Raw genomic sequence first — 26,500 nt, forward strand, 5'->3', positions numbered from 1 at the left:
AAAGAAAGAAAGAAAGAAAGAAAGAAAGAAAGAAAGAAAGAAAGAAAGAAAGAAAGTTGGGCAACTAACTGAAATAAAATCATTTTAATAAAATCCCAACAAAAAAATGCAACCATGAATAAAAGAGTTTATGACAAAACTCAAAATAAATAAATAAATTAATAAATCTGTATAATGTATATTAAAAAATGACATATATACATACATCTATATTTTTCATTGGTCTGTGCACAACCTGATTTCCAGCACACACACACACACTCTCTCTATTTCTCTGCCCAGAGGGTTTATGGCAAGGCAAAGCCCGCAGGCAGACCCATGCATAAATATTTGCATGCTTGATTTAGAGGCGTGTGTTACTGAAGGGCTCCATTTAACATGTAGACTCAACTCTCATTGCACTTTACCCAGAAGGCTTAGCATGTGAAATTGAATTGCACAGATAATCCCATGCATGTCATTTTCCTGAAATTATTTAACGCAGGACATCAGCTCCACAGCACTCACATCTTTACACTTTATACAGTAAATATGAGATATCCTGATGACTGGAGTGTTGCTAGGCAGATTATACTTTATTTTGGCATTGAGTTCTGATGTTCTGATGTCTGTAAATGACTCAGGAGCCTCCATCACATCTGGTTTTGTCAGGCACGATGTGAAAATGAGTTTGCTCAGAAAAGCAATATCACACCTCATGATTTGAGAAATCATTTACGTCTGCAACACAAACAGTGTGAGATGAATTACGCACCAGATTTAAACCATTTACACCTTCTGTTCAACTGGTTAACCACAGCATGAGCGCTCTACACTACAAGCTACTCTCTCATCCTGAGGTCTGGAGTAACATTCATACACATTTTAATCATCATTTTAACTTAATTTTGTTGTGTTCTGATTATTTTTATCAGGGTTTCAATGGGTCATTTTAGTACAAATCAAATAAAAATCTAGATTTAAATGATAAATGTTACAAATATTTTATTTCTGTTCATAATTATTTACCCAGAGTTTACTTCATGGGTTTTAGTTAAACACATATTTTAGTGCTTGTGTGCATGCTTTTTAAAATATTTGTATTTTACTTTCAGAAAAGTTATAAATAATATCACTTTTATAAAAATAAATAATTTAAATATTTTAAAATACTCAGAAATAAGAATAAGAAATGTATAAATATTTTTAAAAAATTAAAAATAATAATAAATTTACTTCATGCGTTTTAGTTAAACAAATATTTTAGTGCTTGCTTTTTTTTGCTTTTATTATTTTGGAATATTATCTAAATTATGTATAAACACATATTTTTAAAACAATGTATTTTAAATATTTTTATTTTACTTTCAGAAAAGTTTTAAATAATATTACTTTTATAAATATAAATAATATTAATATTTTAAAATACTAAATATATAAATATAAAAAATAAATAAATAAATAAATTTACTTCATGGGTTTTAGTTAAACACATATTTTAGTGCTTGTGTGTGTGTGTGTGTGTGTGTGTGTGTGTGTGTGTGTGTGTGTGTGTGTGTGTGTGTGTGTGTGTGTGTGCGCGCGCGTTTTGCTTTTATTATATTGGATATTATCTAAATGATGCATAAAAACATTTTTTAAAATGTATTTTAAATATTTTAATTTACTTTCAGAAAAGTTTATTAATTTTATACATATAAATAATATTCATATTTAAAAAAACAATAATAAACATACAAAGAATAAAAATAAAAAATAATAAAAAATTTACTTCATGTGTTTTAGTTAAGCACATATTTTAGTGTGTGTGTGTGTGTGTGTGTGTGTGTGTGTGTGTGTCTGTGTGTGTGTGTTTGCTTTTATTATATTGGATAATCTAAATAATGTATAAACATATTTTAAAACAATGTTTAAATATTTTTTTACTTTGAGAAAAAAGTTATAAATAATATTACTTTTATAAATGTAAATCATATCAATATTTAAGAATAATAATAAATAAATAAATATTAATAATACTAATAAAAAACATATATACACACACACATACACACACACACACACACACACACATATATATATATATATATATACACATATACACATATATATATATATATATATATATAAATAAAAATTATTAGAAATAAATAAAACAGTATTACCAGTTTAGATGTATTCTACGTAATTAAAATGTTTTTATGGAATAAGTTTTAATTAAAAGTGAGCATGAAAATGTTTTTATAATAATTGCTATATTACTAGTTTCAGTACACTTTGTCAGTAATAAACTGAATTTCAGATTGAACTGTAAAAAACCCTGTATAATAGCAGACATGCATGTGGCTTTATCATCCAGTGTTGCTCTGGCATGGATTATTATCTGACATGAGGCAACTCCACCACTATACAAGCTACATGGAAACAAAAAAATGCCATAAAAGAGATAGATTTATTGGTAATATCGCCAATGTGTTTTGGCTTAAAAGCATTTCTCAGGGCATAGAATACACACACTTTAAAAAATAGTATAACATTTATAATATATTATTATTATTATTATTATACATTTTTATTATAATATTTTATTAATATATTACAATATTTTTAATATCTTTGTGTAATGTGTGTTTTGTGCCCTGAGAAATGCTTTTTAGGGCATAAAACACAAACATTTAAAAAACAAATAGTATTATTATAATAATATATTAATAAAATATTACTAATATTATAAATATTTTACTTATAATATTTTATTGATATTTTATATATATTTTAAATATCTTTGTGTGATGTTTTTCAGGGCATAATACACACATTTAATAAATAGTATAATAATAATACATCAATAAAATATTATTAATACTATAATATTTTTATTATAATATTTTACTAATATTTTTAAAATGTCTGTGTAATGTGTTTTGTGGCCTTAGAAATGCTTTTTTTTAAAACATGATATTAATAATATATTGATAAAATATGATTAATACTATAATATTTTTATTATAATATTTTATTAATATATAATCATTTTTTTATGTCTTTGTATGATGTGTGTTGACAATATTATCAATAAATATATCTCTTCTTAATAACAAGCGCTTCCCTTTTTCTACAATAATAAAGAAATGCGAGATGAATGGTGAGATCCGCTCACCTTCAGTATGAGTGGAGATCCTGGTTTGAGCTCCAGCATGGCCGTACCGAAGGCCTCAAACACTGGATCAGGATAGAAACTGAAGCTCTCGTTGACCACCAGCAGCATCTGCACATGATCCATGATGAAGCCGATCTCATCCGGAGCATTGCCCACCTCCGAAAACCCCCTCTCAGAGCCAGCCACCGACGGCACCGCACACACCATCACTGTGTTATTGAGCACTGTGCAGTTCTGAGACGGAGAGAGAGAAAAACATCCAGAATCACACACAAACTGCAGGTCAAGGAGGAGGAAAGGTCTTGCTCACCCGCAGGACGCACGGCAGGTTTTATAGAGACATTTTATGGTCTAGATCTCGTCAGATGTTGACATTTTAAAGGTTAAACTGGCAAAAGGTGATTCAAATGTCAGACATGCGCACAGAAAAACATGTGCAGGGCTTCAGGTGAACACGGCTTTAACTCTTCCTGCTGATTTACTGTGAAGAACAGCTCATTTAGTAACAACTGTGAAATACTTGAAAAGTGACATCATTAGATTATTAATTAGATTACTAGAATACCATTCAAACTAAATGTTATTTATATATAGACCTGCATGATTAATCATTTCTAAACTGAAATCAGCATTTGAAAGGGGATTATTTCCATGTGCTATCAAAAACCGTAACAAGCATATAGCTTCTGAAAATCGTGGCAGTTCGTAAACACAATGTAAAAAAGTAACAATCAAAACGTAAAGGTTTTATATAAACGTTTATTTTATATTAAGGTTAATTTGCCCAACTGACAAGCATTGCTCCTTAACAGAATATTAACCATTAAACGATCAGATTATTAACATTTATTAAAAAAAAATAATACATTGGCGTGTCTATTTTGTGTCTGACACATTAACGCCCTATTCACACGGGGCGTCAGCTTCAACGCTTCCCATTCACTTTGAATAGGTGATGTCAGGCGTTGCTGAACTGCATTGTGGATCCATCGGCGCCGCTTCAGTGGCATTGCTCGCGGCAGAAGTTGGGAATTGCTCAACTTTTCAAGCGCCAATGGAAGCAAAATCAATCAGCCAATCAGATCGCTGTATGCAAATACACCAGCTCAGACAGTGGCCTATTGCTGACTAATTTCATTGGCTGACGCTGCTATGACGATTGCGTCAGCCCCAACTTCAGACACGCCCTCTGTCAAGCATTGACGCTGAAGCCCCGTGTGAATGGGGCGTAAAGGTGCTGTGTGTAAGTGTTTGACTCTTCTAAAGCTTAAAAACACCATAATATGATTGCAGATATTCAGAAACATGCTCAGTGAACATTCTTGTCTATCTGAAAAACAATGCTGAAGTCAGATATTCTTTAATCCGCCCAATGCCAGTTTAGCCAATCATATTTCAGCACCCTGGGTTGCCTTGGTGTAATTCATTCATTCATTCAGAAAGACTCTGAATGCATGAGTCCGTGACTGAAATGTGACCTCTGTTAGACAGTAGCAGACTCCAAAATAACATGTAGATTCAGAGTTCCACATGAGGTTATTAATTAGCAAATAATCTTAATATTACAAGCGCAAACATTAGGTAAGCAGGTTACATTGTAACACCATGTCCTAACAACACGCTTCGTGTAAGATACACAGTGATGAGCAATTTGGCTGTTTGCATCAGACGAAACACCAGAGAAATTTAAATACAGCCATTCAGAAGCACAGAATATGCACTCACTCACGAAATTGTGAGGTTTATAATCTAATAATACATATTAAACCTCTTTAACAATATTAAATGTACATGTTGAATCACTGATATGTGTTGGTTTGCATTGTCAGTTTATTAAATTCGGGATGTTGGTTAGGGCAAAAACTCTTTTTAATATGGAAAATATTCCCTCTATCGCGTGCCGTTGCTAGAACAATACTTACAGTAAGTCAGACTCGCTCCTCAATCTGGCAACTTGTGCTTGCGTTTGTTTTGATCCAGGAATGTAATACCTAGTTCAACCACTGGGTGTCAAACTTACATACTGCATCTTTAATGTTTCATTTTAAAATATTGATTCATTTCAACATACGAACTACAGCATACAGAACTTTCAATTCAATGTTGTTAACAACAGAACCTGGATATGCGCTTGTTAAGTGTGACATCACGCGAACTGGCTTCCGTGTCCAAGCGCTCTATCAAACTGTATGGGAAGGCTCGACTAATAACCGTATATAGAGCGATGTACTACTTTTGAAAATCACGATCGCAATATACGATATGCCTAATATCCGATGGCCAGACAGTAATTCATTTATTATATATTGTTAAAATATTGATGTCTGTGATGCAGTAAGTCCAGAGACTGTTGTGTACACCATGATTTTATACATAAAATTCACTTTAATGTGTGATATGACTAAAAAGTGTTCATATGAGAATATTTTCTCAATTCAATTATTTTCACAACTCAATTCATTTTATGGTCTAGATCCCATCAGATGTTGACATTTTAAAGGTTAATGTGGGGAAAGGTGATTCAATGTCAGACATGCTCTCAATTCTAGACCATATTTTCTCAATTCAAATTCACTTGGACCCGGAGACAGTATTTCTCACACACCTGCAGCGTTTCCAACAGCATAGAAACACAGAGTAAACAACGAAATATTTAATAAAAGGCCTGCACTAAATGTTTTCAATCAAATTCCAGATTCAGATTACAAAATGAAAACACTGACTGAATCCTTTTTAATAACCGGCATAGGTTTTTTTTTCTTCCGTCAAATAAAAATAGCAGGCTTATATCTCAAATCGATCGCTCCAAGGAAAATATTTTAATGATCCACTGTAATTCCTATATCACAAACCTCTATTAACAAGTTTAATACAAGCCATTATTCATTCAATCACTTTGCTTTGGCTTAGTCCCTTTATTCATCAGGGGTCACCACAGCGAAATGACCCACCAACTTACCCAGAAAATGTTTTACACAGCGGATGCCCTTCCAGCTGCAACACAGTACTGGAAAACACCCATACACACATACACTATAGCCAATTTAGATTATTCAATTACCCTATAGCGCATGTGTTTGGACTGTGGGGGAAACTGGAGCACCCCGAGGAAACACACGCCAACACGGGGAGAACATGCAAACTCCACACGGAAATGCCAACTGACACAGCCAGGACTCGAACCAGTGACCTTCTTGCTGTGAGGCGACAACGTTAACCACTGAGCCACCGTGTCACCCTACAAGTCATTATTTTAAAGATTATGTCTTGAGAATCTCTCACTTGCGATGAGTTCGGGTGACGGAGTGTGTTGAATGGGTCAAATTGTCTTCACTTAGTGTCAAACTGACATAGAAATATCAGTATATCAATATAGGCTTTGCTGAAAGGCTGGTCAAATGTACGTCTGTTTTTACAAAAGCTGAACATTTAATAACGGCTCACAAGCCAATCACAATCAAGCATTCCTATAGTCCAAATCTTCTATTACTTCTCTGCATTTCTCTGGCTCGCTTCCGAAACTACTTGTGAAGTAAATCTGGAGCTGTATATTATGAATATGATTGGCTCTTTGACAAGTTGCTTTTGTTCCTCCTTTGTAGGTCTCTCTGGATAATAGCATCTGCTAAATGCATGAATGTAAATCTAGAACCGTAGAGAGAAAGGAAAGCAGGGCTAGGAATAACATTTGAGAAATGCTAGCATTTAAATACAGAAACAGGACAGTACTATCATCAGTAAATAAACACATTCGCTCTGAGCTCACACTGTGCTGTTTTCCTAGAGCCAAGCTGATAGATCAGGGGTCACCAAACTTGTTCCTGGAGGGCCGGTGTCCTGCAGATTTTAGCTCCAACCCTAATCAAACACACCTGAACAAGCTAATCAAGGTCTTACTATGCATACCAGAAACACCAAGGCAGCTGTGTTGAGGTAAGTTGGAGCTAAACACAGCAGGGACACCGGCCCTCCTGGACCGAGATTGGTGACCCCTGTGATAGATGGTGCAGAGCGACATGGTAGCTCAGTGGTTAGCACTGTCGCCTCACAGCAAGAAGGTCGCTAGTTCGAGTCCCGGCTGGGTCAGTTGGCATTTCTGTGTGGAGTTTGCATGTTCTCCTCATGTTGGAGTGGGTTTCCTCCGGATGCTCCGGCTTCCCCCAGAGACCACACACCTGCGCTATAGGGGAACTGATTAACTAAATTAGCGGTAGTGTATGAGTGGAAGGGGATCCGCTGTGTAAATCATATGCTGGATAAGTTGGCGATTCATTGCTCTGTGAATAAAGGGACTAAGCCAAAGGAAAATGAATGAATGAATGTCTCAAATGCAACAGAAATGATGACATATCGTATCACATTTTCAATGAAATTTGGTATTTAGTGAGCTCAAATATGAATAAACATTTTATTATGTATTAATTACACAAGATTTAAAATGGTTCACTGTTTAACTCCTTTTAATCATGCAGTTATAACTGACTTTCAATGAAAAATATTACTTTTATTGACTGATAGTGGCAGACTCGAAGGAAATAAAGCTTCAGTGATAGACAAAAGCTAATGCTAATATAGTTAAAGGGGCAGGAAGAAGTCAAATCTTACATTGACTGAGCTGATGCTGCCATATTTGGCCCTCATCTTGGGCTCTCTGACGGTGGCCAGGTTGACGCCGGTGACTGTTAATAGAGTTCCTCCACTGTCAAAGGGAAAAACAACAGCGTAAAGCACAAGAAAACATGCATCAACAACTGAACAGCATTAACATGAAGCTTCTGAAGTCACTTTCATCTGTGGAGACCTCAGCTCAATCATAAACTCTGCTGAAGCTTGAGCATGTGAGTTTAACAAAGTTTGGGATTAGGGTTTTTTTAACTGGTGTATTGTTAAATGCAAAGCTATCACAGCATACAATCATGTATACTTGATTGTTGGTGGTTTTCCCTGTTGGAAAGAGGTCAGATGTGTAATGTTTACTGTTGATCGTGAAATAAAGATTAAAAAAAAACACTGATAAATATTTAAGATATTTAAAGAGCCTGTTTGGTGACCCCTATTATAATTCAGCATTTTATTATCTTCTCTATTTTATACTGTTGTTTTTTTGAGTTTAATAATTGTGTATATATTTGTTGTACAGTGACCCTGAGCTTCTTGAAAGGCGCTTTAAATAACATGCATTCTTATTCTTGTTATTAATCTCTCTCTGTTCATTCATGTCTCAGTCTCTCGCTCTCTCTCTGTTAATATGAGACACTTCTCTACTGTTTTGGGGTGTGTGTGCGTGTGTGTGTGTGTGAGTAATATTGTGGTTTTCCATCAGTTTTCTGTGTCTGTCAGCAGTGATGTTCCTCAAAGCTCTGGAGTCGGACCTGTGATTGTTCACACTACAACACAGCCTTCTCCACTACTAGACCGGATTATTCCCTCTGAGCATCGGCTGTTCTAACCGATTCAGTGCTGTGTCTGTTTGTGTGTATATGCATGTCTGTGTGTTACAGTGTGACTGGTTTTCCATCAGTTCGCATTACATCATTATAACACTACAGCACAGCCATCTCCACTACTGGACTGTATTGAGTTCAGATGTTCTGTCACATTCAGTGCTGTGTGTGTGTGTTTCTGCATGTGTCTCTGGTTTTCTATCAGTTCACGCTACATCAATATCACACTCAGTGGTGGAAAGAGTACTGAAAAATCATACTTGCATGGTAAAAAGTACCATTGCTTGCCTGAGAATGTAGTGCAAGTGGAGTAAAAGTATCTGCTGAAAATATTACTCAAAGTGTGAGTAAAAAGACCTTTCTAAAGTACTCAAGCAGGGGCGGACTGGCCCTCTGGCAATTCTGGCAAATGCCAGAAGGGCCGGAGCAGTTTTAAAATGTGGGCCGGTCAGGTATTTTTTTTTTTTTTTTTTAATATGTATTGTTTTTGCATGCTGGCAGCTTTTATCTCTTGCAAGATGTGAATATAATGCTGCTGTTGATGACAACAATAATAATAATAATAATAATGATGATTGATAATTATAATAATGATACATGTTGAGCATTTGGGCCAATCGGCGACGGCCGGCCGGTCTCGAGATGGGCCGACCCAATCAGAGGCTGTGGATTACGCTGATGTAATCAAAATCTGGCAAGATGGTCAAACAGTAAATGCAACACAACGCAAGCTAACGTTAATGTCAAAATATGGACCGTAAAAAAAGGAAAGGCGGTGCTGAAAAGGTCAGAGAGAGCAAGAAAAGGGCTCTAAAATCAGATGCTGCCAAATGCATAAAATTAACCGAAATATTCGCGAGAGGAGGTGTAATTGCATCGGAGGACAGTAGCGCGGTAGAGGAGGTAAGAAGGGAACAGAAAATAAAGCAGGTCACACATCGGATGCGCCGCAACACGGCGAGCACATGACAGTTGAGAGTATGGCACATCAGACGCGCATATTCACATGGCAGCTGCCGACTTGTGTACCTTAGAAACTTTTGTTTAGAAATTAGAATTCTGAAATGCATGGCGTTGCGCGGCGCGACGCTGTGCGTCGCCGAGCAGCGCTTCTGGTGTGTGACTGACCCCCTTAATTATACTAAAATATAAATAATAATTAATTTTAATGTCATTCACGCTACTTCTGACAGTTTTTGACAGTAACCTACACTGTGTTTAACAGTTAACTCAGTGTGGAACTCCCATACATTTTAAAATATCATTATAAGCAGATAACGTGGAATTTAGGGTATACACAGAACAGCTATAGCTATAGTACTGTAGGAATTTGTAGTCAACTCTAAATACATAGCTAGTCTTTAAAGTATGACATTAAATACATGCATATGTCACAGTATGTAGGTGGAACATAGACTTCTTTTACAGGCAATATTGTAGTATATCTATACAATAGTCAGACATTGGCTTGCTTATGTTCTTCCTTTCCTGACCCCTGTGTTCATCTATTCAAACTAGAATGTTTCTGGACCCAGTGGCAGTGCAGATAGCCTGACTGCTGCAGCAGAGTCAAGTGTCATGGAGGTAGGGATACAGCCGTAAGAGAAACACACCCTGACACAAATGCTGACAGTTTCTTAATACTGTGTACAGAAAACTGATATAGAAACCACAAACCAGTTAGGGGTTGTCAGTGGGGGCTAGTTCACCACAGATGTCTGGTCAGTCAGAGGCAACGAGCTGCAATCAATCCAGAATTCTTTATTCTTTTTCCACAAAGTTTCCAACAAGTACTGAGCATGCAAGTGCTAAACATCACTTCGGAGTATCCATGTAGGTTGGTGTGTGTGTGTGTGGTCCCGAAACAAATAAGAATAAACTGTCTGATTGCCAGAAACACTTCAAAATAAAAGCTCATGTAAGCCTTTTTAAGACTGTGGCTAATTAACGATAAATTAACCCCTATGATAGGAGTAGCCTGTGAATGTGTGTCACACACACACAAATGGAGATGCAGCACTAGCAACACTTCAGCATACTTTATATCAAAAAAAGCTATATATCATGAAGGATTAAAAAATACAAATCTGCTAGTACACACAAATATTTCTTTTTTGTTATATATTGTATTGCCTTTTGTGCTACTGTTATTACTTAAGTGTAATAAAGTTTTTTACAGACGCTAGGACACATTTCTCTATATAGGACACTTTTGCAAAACTCTTGACACAGTGAGCACAACAGAAGTCTATGTGGGCTGAACTAGGGATCAATTCTCATTGTTTTGGCACAAAATGCATTTAATGATTACATCTCTCAAATTTCATCAATTCTTTTCTCACTCAGACACAACAACTGACAAAATTCTTTGGACATACAGGACATTTTGCACATGCTGCGTGCTGCGTGTCCATTTGTGTGTAAAGCTCTGTGTGTGTGTGTGTGTGTGTGCGTGAGACACATTCAAAGGTTACTTCTATCATATAATAGCAGACAAACATTTTTTTATTAAGTTTTTACTGTATTTATACATTTTTTATAAAGAGGTTGTTTTTGTTCCAGTCACATACATTTAAATGTTTTAATATCTATTACATTTGGCACTGCGTATATTATTTCACCATCTGTACACTAATATAATGTGTGGATGTGCGTGTCCATGGGTGGGGCTGTGTCGGTGTGGTAATGTGGGCTGGTGTGGCTACAGTGCCAGGGCTGAATTTTTGTCCCAGTCCGCCCCTGTACTCAAGAGTAGTGAATAGTGAGTATTACGCTGTATTAAGCTGATGCATTTACATGTAATTTGTGGATGTGTGTAAACGTAACATTCTGTAGTGCATTTAGTGATTACCCAGCAGGCACACAACATCATAAGATAATAAGTTAATATTAGCTTAGATTTAGGTCGTGATGTCAGGTGACCGAAATTCAATCTCTAGCCAACGTCTTAAGGACAACGTTATTTTAATGTCCACTAATGGTGTCAAATTACATTGATATTTGGTTGATTTTAGGTTATGTTAGAAAGTGACCAAAAATCCAACGTCAAGCCAACATCTTAAACCAACATCATATTGACGACTAATACTGATATTTATTCGTCAGGTATGATAACCAAAATAGAACGTCTGATAGACGTCATAGTGGTAACGTCCACACAACGTCAAGCTGTAACATCATTAGACGTTAATATTAGGTTAGATTTAGGTTGTCATGTCAGGTGACCAAAATTCAACGTCTAGCCAGCGTCTAAGGACAATGTTATTTTAATGTCCACTAATGGCATCAAATGACGTTGATATTTGGTTGAGTTTAGGTTGTGTTAGAAAGTGATCAAAATCCAACATCAAGACAACATCTTAAACCAACGTCATATTGATGACAAATACTGATATTTATTCGTCAAGTATGGCAACCAAAATTCAACGTCTGATAGACGTTATAGTGGTAACGTCCACACAACGTCAAGCTAAATCATCATTAGACGTTGATATTTAGTTGATTTCAGGTTGGACATTGACATCGGCCTGACGTTGAGCTCTGACGTCAACCCGATTTTCATTTCCAAACAAAAATGCAACGTCACCAGGACATTAGCGACAACGTCCATCTGACATCATGTTGACGTCTTGAGCCTGCTGGGTGTTTAAGGCCATTTGGGTCATCATACAGTAAACATCCGTCATCTTCTCATCAGTGACATGCATTAAACAGTCTCTGGGTCAATGTGTGTAAAGATTTTGTGCATCTTCCTAGACACTTTAAATGCTTCCAAACAGTTTGCTGCAATTATAAATCACCATGTCTTGAGGAAGCTCATTATGAGGCGATTTACCTTCTATGTGTGATTAAATTGGAGAAGAATCACAGGACTGATTTGTCTAATCCCCATAGACAAGAAGAAATAAAGTAGTGACTGCAGGTTGAAGGAAAGTAGTGGAGTAAAAGTACCAATACTGCACTGAAGTGTACTCAATGTGTACTTTCACTTTCCCTTTTTAAAACTGCTCAGTAAATTACAATTCCTGAGAAAAACTACTCAGTTACAGCAGTTTGAGTATTTGTAATTTGTTACAGTAAACCCCTGATTACACTACAATACAGCCAGAGATCAGATGTTCTGGCTTATCCAGTGCTGTGTGTCTGACCTGGCGATGCTCCAGTCTGGCTCTATCTTCAGGACACTGGGATCGTCAGTGTAGTTGAACTTCACCTCCGGGTTTCTGAGCTCGGCTGCGTTTATATCCACCATTACTGGAGTCCCGCCTGAACCCAAACCTGCTGGAGTCACACACACAATCTCACGGGCACTCCGTCTATCACACACACACACACACACACACACAAACAGAGCAAAACTTATCTTCTTTTACAACAGAAATCTGAAATCACTTTGGCTTCATGAAGGCGACGCCAGAAATGTTAGATTTAAGAGAATAAACATTATTTTAAACTTGGTTTTATGCATCAGATTTTGGGTTATTAAATTCTATAATTTATTATCTTTTATTAAATATTAAATATGCAGGGGTGACACGATGGCTCAGTGGTTACCACTGTCGCCTCACAGCAAGAAGCTCACAGCAAGAAGTTCGAGTCCCAGCTGGGCCAGTTGGCATTTCTGTGTGGAGTTTGCATGTTCTCCCCGTGTTGGCGTGTGTTTCCTCGGGGTGCTCCGGTTTCCCCCACAGTCCAAACACATGCGCTTTAGGGTAATTGAATAAACTAAATTGGCTATAGTGTATGTGTGTATGGGTGTTTCCCAGTACTGGGTTGCAGTTGAAAGGGCATCTGCTGTGTAAAACATATGCTGGATAAGTTGGCGGTTCATTCCGCTGTGGCGACCCCTGATGAATAAAGGGACTAAGCTGAAGAAAATGAAAGATCAGTTCATGCTAACAAGACTCATTGACCTGATGTGTGTGTGTGAAGGTGAATGAAGTCACTCATGAGCAGGGTGTATGTGTGTGTGTGTGTTTCATCATATTGCATCAGATTGAAAGATCACTCAGAACACGACACACACTAATCTGATCAAAGCAGCATGTGTGTGTGTGACTGACGGCACGTTTCTCACGTCATTATCAGAGGAACATGAGACACACACTTAAGGCTTCTTCCCATGTTTGATCAGACACAAGTGTGTGTGTGTGTCCTTCAACTCTTGCTGTGTTGCCTAGGAAACCGCAATCACAACATGCAATGGTAAACCTGCTGAGTTCTGGATATATTTTGACAGGACTGTCGTCACATGGGTGGAGGAAGGAGCTCAGACACACTAACACACTGTAACACACACAGACACACTCTAACATACGCACAGACACACTGTAAATCACACAGACATACTATAGAAAGGTTCTACTTCATAGAAAGGTTAGTAATGAACATTTCTACACAAGTATTTATGTGTGTAAAGCATCTGTTTTGTGAGAAGAGCTTCTCATATGATATGTGAACGACCCGTACAGCTTTACTGTAGACATTTCCTCGAGGGAGACTGACGTCAACTAAAACTTTGTCATGCACCACGCCCACCATTGGTTCCCTTTTGGCAGTGGAAATGCAAGCCTGATAAATGTGACCCGTACTGTACTGTACCACTCAGTGGAAACAGGCCATTATAGTCTGCCATATCTATTTACAGGTAGTTAGTTTTTATTACTTATTACTTATTATGAATATATATATTCAGATACAGCTTCAGAAATAGTTAATTTTAGTCCTTTTTCCTTCCATTTTAAGGCATTTCATTTTTTTTGCATCCATTTTAAGGCTTTTCTCCTAATGTCAATATCATGTTTAATTTAATTCGAGCTTTTTATTATTGTAATAATTATTTTCATAATCAAATAGTTTTGATGAATAATTTGATTAATAAAGGCACTGGGAGATACAGTATATGGAAAACACTTTGGGTTAACTGTTGACTAAAAAGCATACTCTCTTACTGGATTCATTGGTCATGAAAATGTTATTCATTTAAATAACAGGCAAATTACCTCTCGAATTGGCAAGTGTTGAGTCCGATCTTGATGGAAACGGCGCTGCCTGCGTTCAGATGACTGCCGTAAATTGTGATCCTCGTTCCTCCAGAAATCGGCCCATAGGACGGCACCACACGGGTGAAGTACGGAGACTGGAAACACACACAATTAAATAAAATTCACTTAATAAAGAGCAGGAAAAACCCTTTTGGACGCATTTCATAAATTTAAACTCAAAGCTACACCAGCTGATCTTTAAAGCCTTCAATATGAGCTGATTTTAGAGCAACTGTTGAGTTCTGAAACCTGCAAAAAGTTTTAATATTGTATTATGAGCTCTTATGTCAAAGGATTAAAGAAAATTCAGGTTCTCAGTTCATGACCGCTTTATTAAAATAGAATAAGTGTTAATGTTCACTATTTTTCACATATTATACATTATTTTTTGTAGCAGCTTCATTTATTCTGACTTAAATATCTGTTGATTCAGGAGATATTTCATATTTAATATTTTATCAATTATAGTTACTTCAAAGCCTTCAATATAAGCTGATTTTACAGCAACTGTTGTGTTCTGTGAACTGCTTTAATACTGTATTATGAGCTTTTATGTCAAGAGATAAACAGAAAATAGGGTTCTCAGTTCATGATCGCTTTAATTAGACCATTTGTTGCCATTTTAAAAGGTTCATTTTGTTTATTATAACAGAATAAGTTTTAATCTTCACAATTTTTTACACACTGTACATTATTTTTTGCAGCGGCTTTATTTTTTTAAACTATCTGTTGATTGAGGAGATATTTAATATTTTTAAATTATGGTTAATTTATACATTTATTTATAATATAGGCAATATATTATATACATTATAATAAATGCAATATTTACATAATAGAATAACATGCAAATGACACAGACAGGTTTTATTGTACTTTTTTTCCAGCAAAAAATGCTAGAATTTTATACTTAAAAAATATATATTTTAAAAAGTATATGCAGTTTTTACTTTCTGTAATAAATTATTTTATGCTCATAACATAATATTTACATATATATAAATATATTTATATATATATAAATATATATATATAAATATATAAATATATAAATATATATATATATATATATATATATAATATATATATATATATATATATATATATATATATATATATATATATATATATATATATATATATATATATATATATATATATATATATATGTATATATATTTAATATATATATATATATATATATTTGTATGTATATGTATATATATGTATTATTTTTATTTTATTAATCATATTTTCTTTGTGAAATTTCAGAATTGATGCAGAATCAAGTTTCCAAACAACTTTTTGCCACAGCTCTAGGAACTTTGCAGATTTTTTACAGTCTAAACCAAGACAAAATATTACCAATCATCATTACTGGGAGCAACGAGTTAAAGTAACTAGTTACATCAATTAAAAATATTTTTACATTGAAAAAGCAAAGGGATTACTTTTCATTTTTAGGTTATTGAATTAATAATAATGTACTTGCCCTAAATACTGTAAAATAATGCAACGATTTTGTATAAATCATTTCTGAGAAGCAGAGCAAACAGAATTAAAACAATAGCATGTACTTAAACAATGAATTGAGGAAGTCTAGAAAATATAAAGTTTAATGCATATATAGGAAGTCAGAATTAGAAGTATTAACCCTACTGGTAAATGATGTATATAATTATTCAGATATGTTGTGTAATAGCCTGATATTTTGCAGTTTAAACAGCACAGCTTGGATCAGCGTGATCAGTGAATCTCACCACAAACGTGAAGACTTTTGGAGAAACCGCCCTGTAGTCCTGCAGACAGTCGCGCACACACACTTCCACGTGAGCCTCCTGCACGCGATAACCCGTGGCATCGGCCAAACGGCACACGATCCTGCAGACGGACAGAGAGATGAGGCTCTGAGAGACATGTGGACACCAAACACTCAGATCAAAAGCCATTTCAGCAGTGATGAAGGAGCACAGAGACGCTACAGCACCACCGCAGGCGCTACACACAACACTACAATACTGAAACACACGTCTGTGATTAATGAAACGGACAGCAAACACTCCCATCATGCCCTGGGGCCGGTCATCCTCTGTCTGCAGAGAGTTATTAACTGCGCATTTATAGTTTCACACAGCAGCAGATACTTCAACCTTACCAGAGAGTGTGTGTGTGTGAGTGTATAAAATAGTGAAGCTTGTTTATTTCCTGGAAGTGTAAAGCCCTGCCATGATTTATTAATAAAGTGTGAAGTCATTATTGTCATCTAATTTCAGCACCAGCGATGGAAACAGTCTAAAAGATTCATTTAAAAGTGTTTAAGTAGAATGAAGGGTGACACGTGCAGAGAACAGACGCTTCAGTGAGAGTACTGAGAGTTACACTAACTACAATACAAAGATGACCTGATATTACAATTATAAACTAGAAAGATGAACTGAAAAATGGGTAACATTAAAACGTCACAGACAAGGAAAGAAAGACAAAGGAAGGAAAAAGGAAGGAAGGAATGATGGAAAAAGAAAGGAAGAAAATGGAAGGAAGGGAGGATGGATGGATGGATGGAAGGAAGGAAGAAAAAGGGAAGGAAGGGAGGAATGAAAATGGGAGGAATAAGAAAGGAAGGAAGGAGGGAAGAAAGGAAATACAGAAAAGAAAGGAAAAAAGGGAAGGAAGGAATGAAAGAAGGAAAGAAATAGAAAGAAAGAAAGAAAGAAAGAAAGAAAGAAAGAAAGAAAGAAAGAAAGAAAGAAAGAAAGAAAGAAAGAAAGAAAGGGGAATGAATGAAGGAAGAAAGAAAAGGGAAGGAAGGAAGGAAGGAAGGAAGGAAGGAAGGAAGGAAGGAAGGAAGGAAGGAAGGAAGGAAGGAAAAAGGAATGAATGAATGAAGGAAGAAAAGAAGGAAGGAAGGAAAAAGGAATGAATGAACGAAGGAAGAAAGGAAAAAGGAATGAATGAACGAAGGAAGGAAGGATGGAAGGAAAAAGGAATGAATGAACGAATGAAGAAAAGAAGGAAGGAAGGAAGGAAGGAAGGAAGAAAAAAAGCAGGGAATCAAGGAATGAAAAAAGAAGGAAAAAAGGAAGGAATGAAGGAAGGGAAGAAAAAAGGAACTAAGAAAGACAAAGGAACAAAAGGAAAGAAAGGAAGAAAGAAAAAATGGAAGGAAGAAATGAAAAGGGGAGGAAAGAAAAAGGAAGGAAGGGAGGAATGAAAATGGGAGGAATAAAAAAAGAAAGGAAGGAAGGAGGGAAAAGGAAATACAGAAATGAAAGAAGGAAGACGGAAGAAAGAAAGAAAGAAAGAAAGAAAGTAAGAAAGAAAGAAAGAAAGAAAGAAAGAAAGAAAGAAAGAAAGAAAGAAAGAAAGAAAGAAAGAAAGAAAGAAAGAAAGAAAGAAAGAAAGAAAGAAAAAAGAAAAATAAAAAGGAAAAGAAAGGAAGAAAGGCAGGAAGGAAGGGAAAAATGAAGGAAGGAAGAAAAAAGGAAGGAAAAGGGAAGGAAGGAAAAGAGAAGGAAGGAAGAAAGGAATATGGAAAAATTAAAAGAACAAAAGGAGGAAAGGAAGAAAAGAGGACGGAAAATGGAATGAAGGAAAGAAAAAAGGAAGGAAGGAATAAAGTGAAGGAAAAGCAAGGAATAAATGAATGAAATAAATGACAACGGAAGAGAAAAGGCAAGAAGGAGAGAAGGAAGAGAGAAAGGAAAAGGGAAACAGGAAAATTAAATGAAGGAACGAAATTAAGGAAAAGGGAAAGAAGGAAACAGAAGACATGACAATAAAAGAAAGAAGGAAGGAAGGGAGGAAAACGGAAGGAAGGAAATAGAAGAAATGAAGGATAAAGGAAGGAAAGAAAAAGAAAGAAGGAAAAAGGAAGAAAAAGGGAAGGAAAAAGGAAGGAAAAAAGAAGGAATGAAGAAAAAAGGAAGGAAAAGAGAAGGAATGAAAAAGAAAGGATGTAAGAAAGGAAAGAATAAAATCTACTATTTATCTATCATTCAGCACAGTTCAACAAAACCTTTATAATAAGGTAAAGTAATAATGCCTACTTATATTCATAACTAATGCTTTTCCAGTATTCAATGAAGTGTGTTTGTGTGTGCGTCGACTCACTGCTCAGCACTGATGTACTCCTCCTCGATGGGCTGGCAGGACACTTTCCCGATGCGCACCCCATTCTGGATGTCTTTGAACTGAAGGCCCAGATTCTCTCCGCTGATGGTCAGTCTGGTTCCTCCCTGCCGCGGGCCGGTCTCAGGAGACAGCTGGAAGATAAATCAGCAGCCATATCAATTTAACTCCATAGATGCTATTTTTAGTGTTACCATTATCAGTCTGATAACAAAATTAGGCCAGTAAATTATGTATTTTTCCACTGGTTGAACCACTTCACATGCTTGCTCCCTGAGACGATTGTATTTTGGTTTTGGTTAATGTTCAGTGACTTTATTGCTTTATTATGATGATGATTATGATTATTATTATTATTGAAAGGTTATAAATAAAGGGTTCTTTATTAATTTTATGAATAATAAAACGCTCATAATTGTATTAAATTAATTTTAAAAGAATGTTGGCTACAGAAATGAACAGTTGAATAAAAGAAATCAGGTTTTAAAATAAAATCTGACTGTATGTGTTTGCCTTTTGTAGTCATGCAGAAAACTGTGATCGGCTAATATATCGGCTAGTTATCGGTTATCGGTATTGGTTCAATATCGGCGCATTCTTAATTTGTAAAGCCTTTATTCAGGGTTTAAACAGTCCTGAATGCATTCTGATGATTAAAGGAATCAGGTCGGTGTACAATAAACATTCAGACCTTCAGCCAAAGACACACTTTTGGTAGATAAAGTTTTTACTACTTTTTGTCAGGCAATGTATTTTATTGATTTAAAAGAAAGTTGGCCATAGAAATGAATAGTTCATTACTAAAGTTCAGAATTTTTTTTAAATAAAATCCAATGTTCAGTATGTGTGTTTATCATCTGTTTCTGCAATCATGCAGACAAATTTATATTTATCGGCTGATATATCGCTAGTTATCGGTTACCGATATTGGTCAAAAATATAATATCGGTGCCTCTCTAATTTTTAAGGCATCTCTTCAGGGTCTAAACTGTCCTGAATGGCTTTTGATGGTTAAAGTAAAATAATAATCTGGTGAAGATCCTCCAAACCCAGTTCATCTGCGGCCACTGAGACCTTCAGCCAAATACAAACAACAGGAGAGGGGCACGAGTTGGCCAAAGAAATTAATAGTTGATTAATAAAGTTCAGAAATCAGGTTTTAAAATAAGAAATTTACTGTATGTGTTTGCCTTCTGTTTCTGCTATCATGCATAAAAATGTTATATTCAAAAGTATATTATCGGCTACTACATTGGTTAGTTATCGGTACTGGTAAAAAATTACATATCGGTGCACTCCATTTTTAAAGCATTTATTCTGTGTCTAAACAGACCTGAATGCATTCTGATGGTTAAAGTAAAATAATAATCTAGTGAAGATCCTCCAAACTCAGTTCACTGTATTTGTTTGTCTTCCGTTTCCGCAATCATGCATAAAAATGTGAATATATCGGCTAATTATCGGTTATCGGTATGGGTCAAAAATTCCATATCGGTGCATCCCTAATTTTTAAAGCATCTCTTCTGTGTCTAAACAGTCCTGAATGCATTCTAATGGTTAAAGGAAAATAATAATCTGGTGAAGATCCTCCAAACCCAGTTCATCTATGGCCACTGAGACCTTCAGCCAAATACAAACGACAGGAGAAGTGCAGAAACAAACACAATTGGGTAATTGGTTTCAGAGGGACCGCTTTCATTTGACATTCACACATTTCTACAAAGTTGGCCATGGAAATGAATAGTTGATTAATAAAGTTCAAAAGTCAGGTTTTAATATAAAGTCCAAGTTTACTATATGTGTTTGTCTTCTGTTTATGCAATCATGTAGAAAAATGTGAAAAAAGTATATTATCGGCTACTATATCGGCTAATTATCGGTTATCGGTATTAGTCAAAAATTCCATATTGGTGCATCCCTAATTCTTAAAGCATCTCTTCTGTGTCTAAACAGTCCTGAATGCATTTTGATGGTTAAAGGAAAATAATAATCTGGTGAAGATCCTCCAAACCTAGTTCATCTGCGGCCACCGAGACCTCCAGCCAAACACAAATGACAGGAGAAGCGCAGAAACAAACACAAATGGGTAATTGGTTTCAGAGGGACCGCTTTCATTTGACATTCACACATTTTAACAGATAGATGGATGAAAATACGAAAGCACAGCTTGAGTGAGAGAGAGCGAAAGAGAGAGAGAATAGGTGTACATTTTCTGAACAGATGGCTCTCAAAGTGCCTACGGTGGGCTAATAATCCATGTGATAAATTCATTCTTCTCCAAATTAAATTAACACCTAATCTAATAAGTAAAAGAAGACAGCAGCGCCTCACAGACAGAGAGAAAGAGAGAGGATGAGAAATGCAACCAGAACAAAGGAGGAGTTTAATTAACATGAGGGGATGTAAATTTAGTAAGTCGCTGATCTAAAAGTTAATAATCCAAATTTGGAACTGAACGTAATGCTGAAAGCCAACTTTAAAAAGATGATGGCCAAGAAGAGGTCGTTCAGTGCACATGTGTGACACATTCTAGCATGAAGTTTGTACCGATTTGTGATGAAATCTGGGAAAATCTGTCAGCTGTGGTGACTTCAGCAAGGTCTAAAAAAATATTACTCTCTAAGAAGCCATTGTTTACAAGAAATTTATAACCGGTAACAGGCATTGTTAGGCACAATATTGAGCTAAGTACTTAAATACCCCTTAGCAGCTCTGAATTAACTATAAAGCAAGTTTTTTGGGAGGTTTATTGCATTTATTAAATAATTATTCAGTCAACAAAGTAGGATTTAACTAAATATTTGTAAAAGTTTAAATATTTTTCAATAATTAAAGCTTTATTTTATTTATTTGAAAAAAAAACATTGTTATATTTTATTTATTTTATTTAAAATATATAAAAATATATATTTATTTTAAATAAAACTGTTATATTTTACTTATTTTAATAAAAAAATTATATTCTATTTTATTTTATTTTAAATAAAAATTAAAATACCTTATTTTTTTATTTTTAATTTTTTTATTTATATTTAATTTAATTTTACATTTAATTTTATATTTATTTTACTTTGCTTTATTTTGTTTAATTTTTTATTTAATTTAATTCATCTTAATTTAATTTCCTGAAAATCACAGCAATAACCTATCTTCAGATAAACATAACATTAGTTTTTTTAGCTATTAAACAAATGAAAACATTTAGAAAGGACTCAGAACATCTAATACACACATTTTTGCTACTTGTTCTTACTACTGATATAAAATGAGCTGAAACAACAGCTGGGTTGTTGGGGGGGGCAACTTAATTGTTTTAGGTTTAATCCTCTTAAATTTGTAAAAATAATTACGTTTCTTTTGTGCATGCTGTATCTCACCTTGGTGATGCGCGGGTGTGTGCAGCGGCTGTTTCCGGCAGTGGCGTGCATCCATGTGTGTTCTGGCTGAGCACATTCCTGCCGCAGAGAGCACTTTCTGTCCTGAACACACCAGCCACACTCGAAGCTCGGGTCGGCCTTCAGACACAAACCACAGCTCTCCCTCAGCGCATAACACTTGTACAGGTGCGCTGCAGACACAAAAACACAGATTTACAGTCTGAGCACATCCAAATCTCATGATACATCGCTCTTAACTCGGGATGGAGGATTTTTCTGCTCATTACATAAAAAAGTGCAGATGGAAACTCAGAAACAGAGAACTCTGACCAAATTCAGGATTTTAGCAGGGAAATATTCAGATTAAAACAGAATATAAAATGGTGCAGGAATGTCCCCCAGTATTGCAGGGATATATATATATATATATATACACATATATACACACACACACAGTTGAAGTCAGAATTCTTAGCCCCCCTGTTAATTTTTTCCCCCAATTTCTGTTTAACGGAGAACAGATTTTGTTCAACACATTTCTAATCATAATAGTTTTAATAACTGATTTCTAATAACTGATTTATTTTATCTTTGCCATGATGACAGTAAATAATATTAGACTAGATATTCTTCAAGACACTTCTATTCAGCTTAAAGTGACATTTAAAGGCTTAACTAGGTTAATTAGGTAGGTTAGGTTAATTAGACAAGTTATTGTATAACGATGCTTTGTTCTGTAGACTATTGAAAAAAATAAGGCTTGAAGGAGCTAATAATTCTGACCTTAAAATGTTTTTAAGAAATTAAAAACTGCTTTTATTCTAGCCGAAATAAAACAAATAAGACTTTCTCCAGAAGAAAAAATATTATCAGACATACTGTGAAAATTTCCTTGCTATGTTAAACATAATTTGGGAAATATTTAAAAAAGAAAAAATTCAAAGTGGGGCTAATAATTTTGATTTCAACTCTATGTATATGTATATATATATATATATATATATATATATATATATATATATATATATATATATATATATATATATATATATATATATATATATATATATATATATGTATATGTATATATATATATATATATATATATATATATATATATATATATATGTGTGTAAATATATATGTGTGTAAATATATATGTGTGTAAATATATATATATATATATATATATATATATATATATATATATATATATATATATATATATATATATATATATATATATATATATATATATATATATATATATATATATATATATATATATATATCTGGCCTAAAATGAGTGCTTTTGCAATTGCTTTTCTTAAAAAAATGCAATAATTTGCTTCAAATCTCATTTTAATCCTGTGAAAATACACAAAACTCTGATCTCAAGACATATTATCCTAGTTTTAATAATAACAATTTAATATTTTTAAAACTAAATTTAGATTATAAAATAAACTATCCAATGATTGACTGGCAAAGAATGAGCAATAATAATAATAAAATATGTTATTTATATTTTTAAATTAAGCATTAAATAGTAATAAATAAAAGTTTTTAAATAGTTAAAAGCTTAATGAAAATAACAATTGAAAAAAATTATAAATATGTAAAATAAATAATACATTGATTTTAGTCATCACTAGATAAAATAATGAAACAATTAATCAATAAATAAATCATGCTTAAGAGCAGAAACACAATTAATAACCTAATAAAAACTAAAGATTTCCAATCTTTCATTCTTATATGTTCTTATTCTTATATATATTTCATTATATATATATATATATATATATATATATATATATATATATATATTTCACATCATTTATGTTTCATATTATTTATTTACTTAATTTTATAATGTTCACATCATACATGGTCCTTTTAATTTGTGTCCTCACTAAAGGATTATCCATTTTTAGCAATCTGTGGCATTTATAACATTAAAAACAGCTGAAATCACATAAATAAGGTCATGGGTGATAGTTCTTTTGTTTCTCTCAAAGCTGTATTTTGATCAACAGCCAATGCAGCTAAAGCTAAATCATAAGATGTGCATGAATAGATGTGAACAGCAGCATCATGAGATTAACACTCGGGACAGGAATCATTCTCTGCAATACTACAGTTCAAGCACGCTCGTTTATACAAGCAAAAGATGCTGTAAAACATTTATAGATGCTGCAACTCCCTGCAGCATCCCAGAGGTTGCTGGGCAACCGGTTACAGCAGAGCGCAGTGGTTGCTGTGGTTACCTTGTATGTTATAAGGGTTGTCGATGATGAAGTTTCCATTCCAGACCACGGACAGATCAACAGGAAGATCACTGATGTCACTTCCTTCATAGTTATACTGCAAAAAAAAAAAAGATTAAAGGATTAATTGAAATGAGCTCCAACATCTGGAACAGTGTAAAACTCTCCAGGGTGCTGTTTCTACATGTAAAGCATCTCCTGAGGTCAGCAAGTGCTTGTTCTTGACCTTCCCTCTACTGTTTTATTAATGTGAGATGATTTATTTAGGAGCTGCTCTCGCTGTGCGGGACGCTCACTGATGAGGGAAGCACACTACACCCGCTTCGGTCATCAGGAGGAAAGACCAGGACAAATCAGACACACACACACACGCTTTCATCCTGCACTCATTAAAGTTTCAGAGAGTCTGTTCTCCCGCCGGACATCTTTCCAAGACAAACATCTTTTATTTAACATAATTGTTATTTGCTCATAATACTACAGGTCTAGAGAGAGAGAGAGAGAGAGAGAGAGAGAGAGAATGAGGGAAAGCAAGAGAGAGAAAATGTCTGTGTCTTACAGAAATCAATGCTTTTAACCTGCAAATGTCTTCAAAATCCACTTGGTATATTTTGTTTAAGACAAATTAAGTTTAATTCAATTCATCTTTATTTCTCTAGCGCTTTTACAATGTAGACTGAGTAAATTGAAACAGTGTCAGTCCAGTTTTCAGTTAGTTCAGTTCAGTGTGGTTTAATTTTCACTGCTGAGTCCAAACACTGAAGAGCAAATCCATCGATGCGCAGCTCTACAAGTCATAACCAAGAGAGCCAGTGACGACAGTGACAAGGAACAAACTTCACCAATTGACGAAAGTGAAAGAAAAAGCCTCAAGAGAAACCATCTAATCTAGCTCCTGTTTATCTAACCAGCTTTCTGTCTCGCTACAATCCAACCCGCTCTAAGATCTCAAAACTCAAGGCTTCTGGTAGTACCTAGAATAGCAAAGTCTACTAAAGGAGGTCGCGCCTTCTCATTTATGGCTCCTAAACTCTGGAATAGCCTTCCTGATAATGTCCGAGGACAGGTCACATTCTGTGCCCACTCTGGGCACATTTCTTTGCACGTTCCAGATGATAAATCCACCAGAGGGCGCTGTCTACTTTTTTTTGTGCAAATTTGAAATATGTTACTTAGAGTGTGTTTTGATGTACATTAAAGATGCACGTCCTTCTTGAACATGTCCACTAAAAGGCGTTGCTTGTCGTACAGATTTGCTAGCGAACCGCTGACATAAACCCAACCAATAGTGTTTTCAAAAGCAGATGTAAGAGAAAAGCGCACTGCAACCAAGTAGTTTTACCTGGATTTTACATTGCTTTTATCTCTTTTGTGAAAGCATGCTACACCAGACTCAAACCCGAGAGCTCTGCAGAACAAACACAACAGCATACAAAGTGAGCTATGAGCAAACTGAACACGCCAGAAAAGCGTCCATATGGAGATAGATGGGTGACGTAAACATATTTATTGCAGATTGTACACATCGTTAAGTTGTTTTGTGGTGTTTATTTGGTGTTATGCAAAATACTGCACTAATATAATCCTTTATTTGTTGATAATATGACACACTAGATATTATTAATGTGAAAAGAAACAAAAGTTGTCATCATACTGCCCCCTAGTGTTCATTTTACATATAAGCTGCAGTCAAACTAATGTTTTTGCGGTTTCATAAAACTTTAGCATGCAAAATGCCGAAGCATGTATTTCCAATGAGCCTGTGTAGCATATTATGTTAATTAATGCATCTACTGATGTTTAAAAATAAGATGTATTGTAGCTAGACTTGAATGTTATCTATTTTTCTAGATTGAATCTATTATAAATACAAGCTTTGTAGACTGTGAAGTCCCAGATCTCTGTCACGGATGAGAAACTACAGGAGAGGAGGAGGAATATTCATGTGTGTGTGTGTTGGCAGGAAACACGGAACATGCCTGAACCTGCAGAGAGAGCGACAGCATGAATCGGTGAATAGAGATTAATGAAGGATCTTCAGCACAGCACCTCCCTCTGAGAGGAGGAGACACACCAAAACACCAGGAGGAGATCAATG

The 26,500-nt window shown here is 34.9% G+C and overlaps 1 protein-coding gene across 1 annotated transcript in view; it reads right to left on the reverse strand.

Moving 5' to 3' along the window:
- plxna1b (plexin A1b) overlaps positions 1-26,500 on the reverse strand; it is a 323,568-nt gene that overhangs the window by 42,037 nt on the left and 255,031 nt on the right. The window contains 8 exon segments of the mRNA XM_056459328.1: positions 3,136-3,373; positions 7,745-7,838; positions 12,732-12,899; positions 14,586-14,722; positions 16,388-16,508; positions 18,738-18,889; positions 22,133-22,323; positions 24,403-24,499. Coding sequence (XP_056315303.1) covers positions 3,136-3,373; positions 7,745-7,838; positions 12,732-12,899; positions 14,586-14,722; positions 16,388-16,508; positions 18,738-18,889; positions 22,133-22,323; positions 24,403-24,499 — 1,198 coding nt within the window.

This window comes from Danio aesculapii, chromosome 6, assembly GCF_903798145.1.
Source record: "Danio aesculapii chromosome 6, fDanAes4.1, whole genome shotgun sequence".
Taxonomy (NCBI): Eukaryota; Metazoa; Chordata; class Actinopteri; order Cypriniformes; family Danionidae; genus Danio; species Danio aesculapii.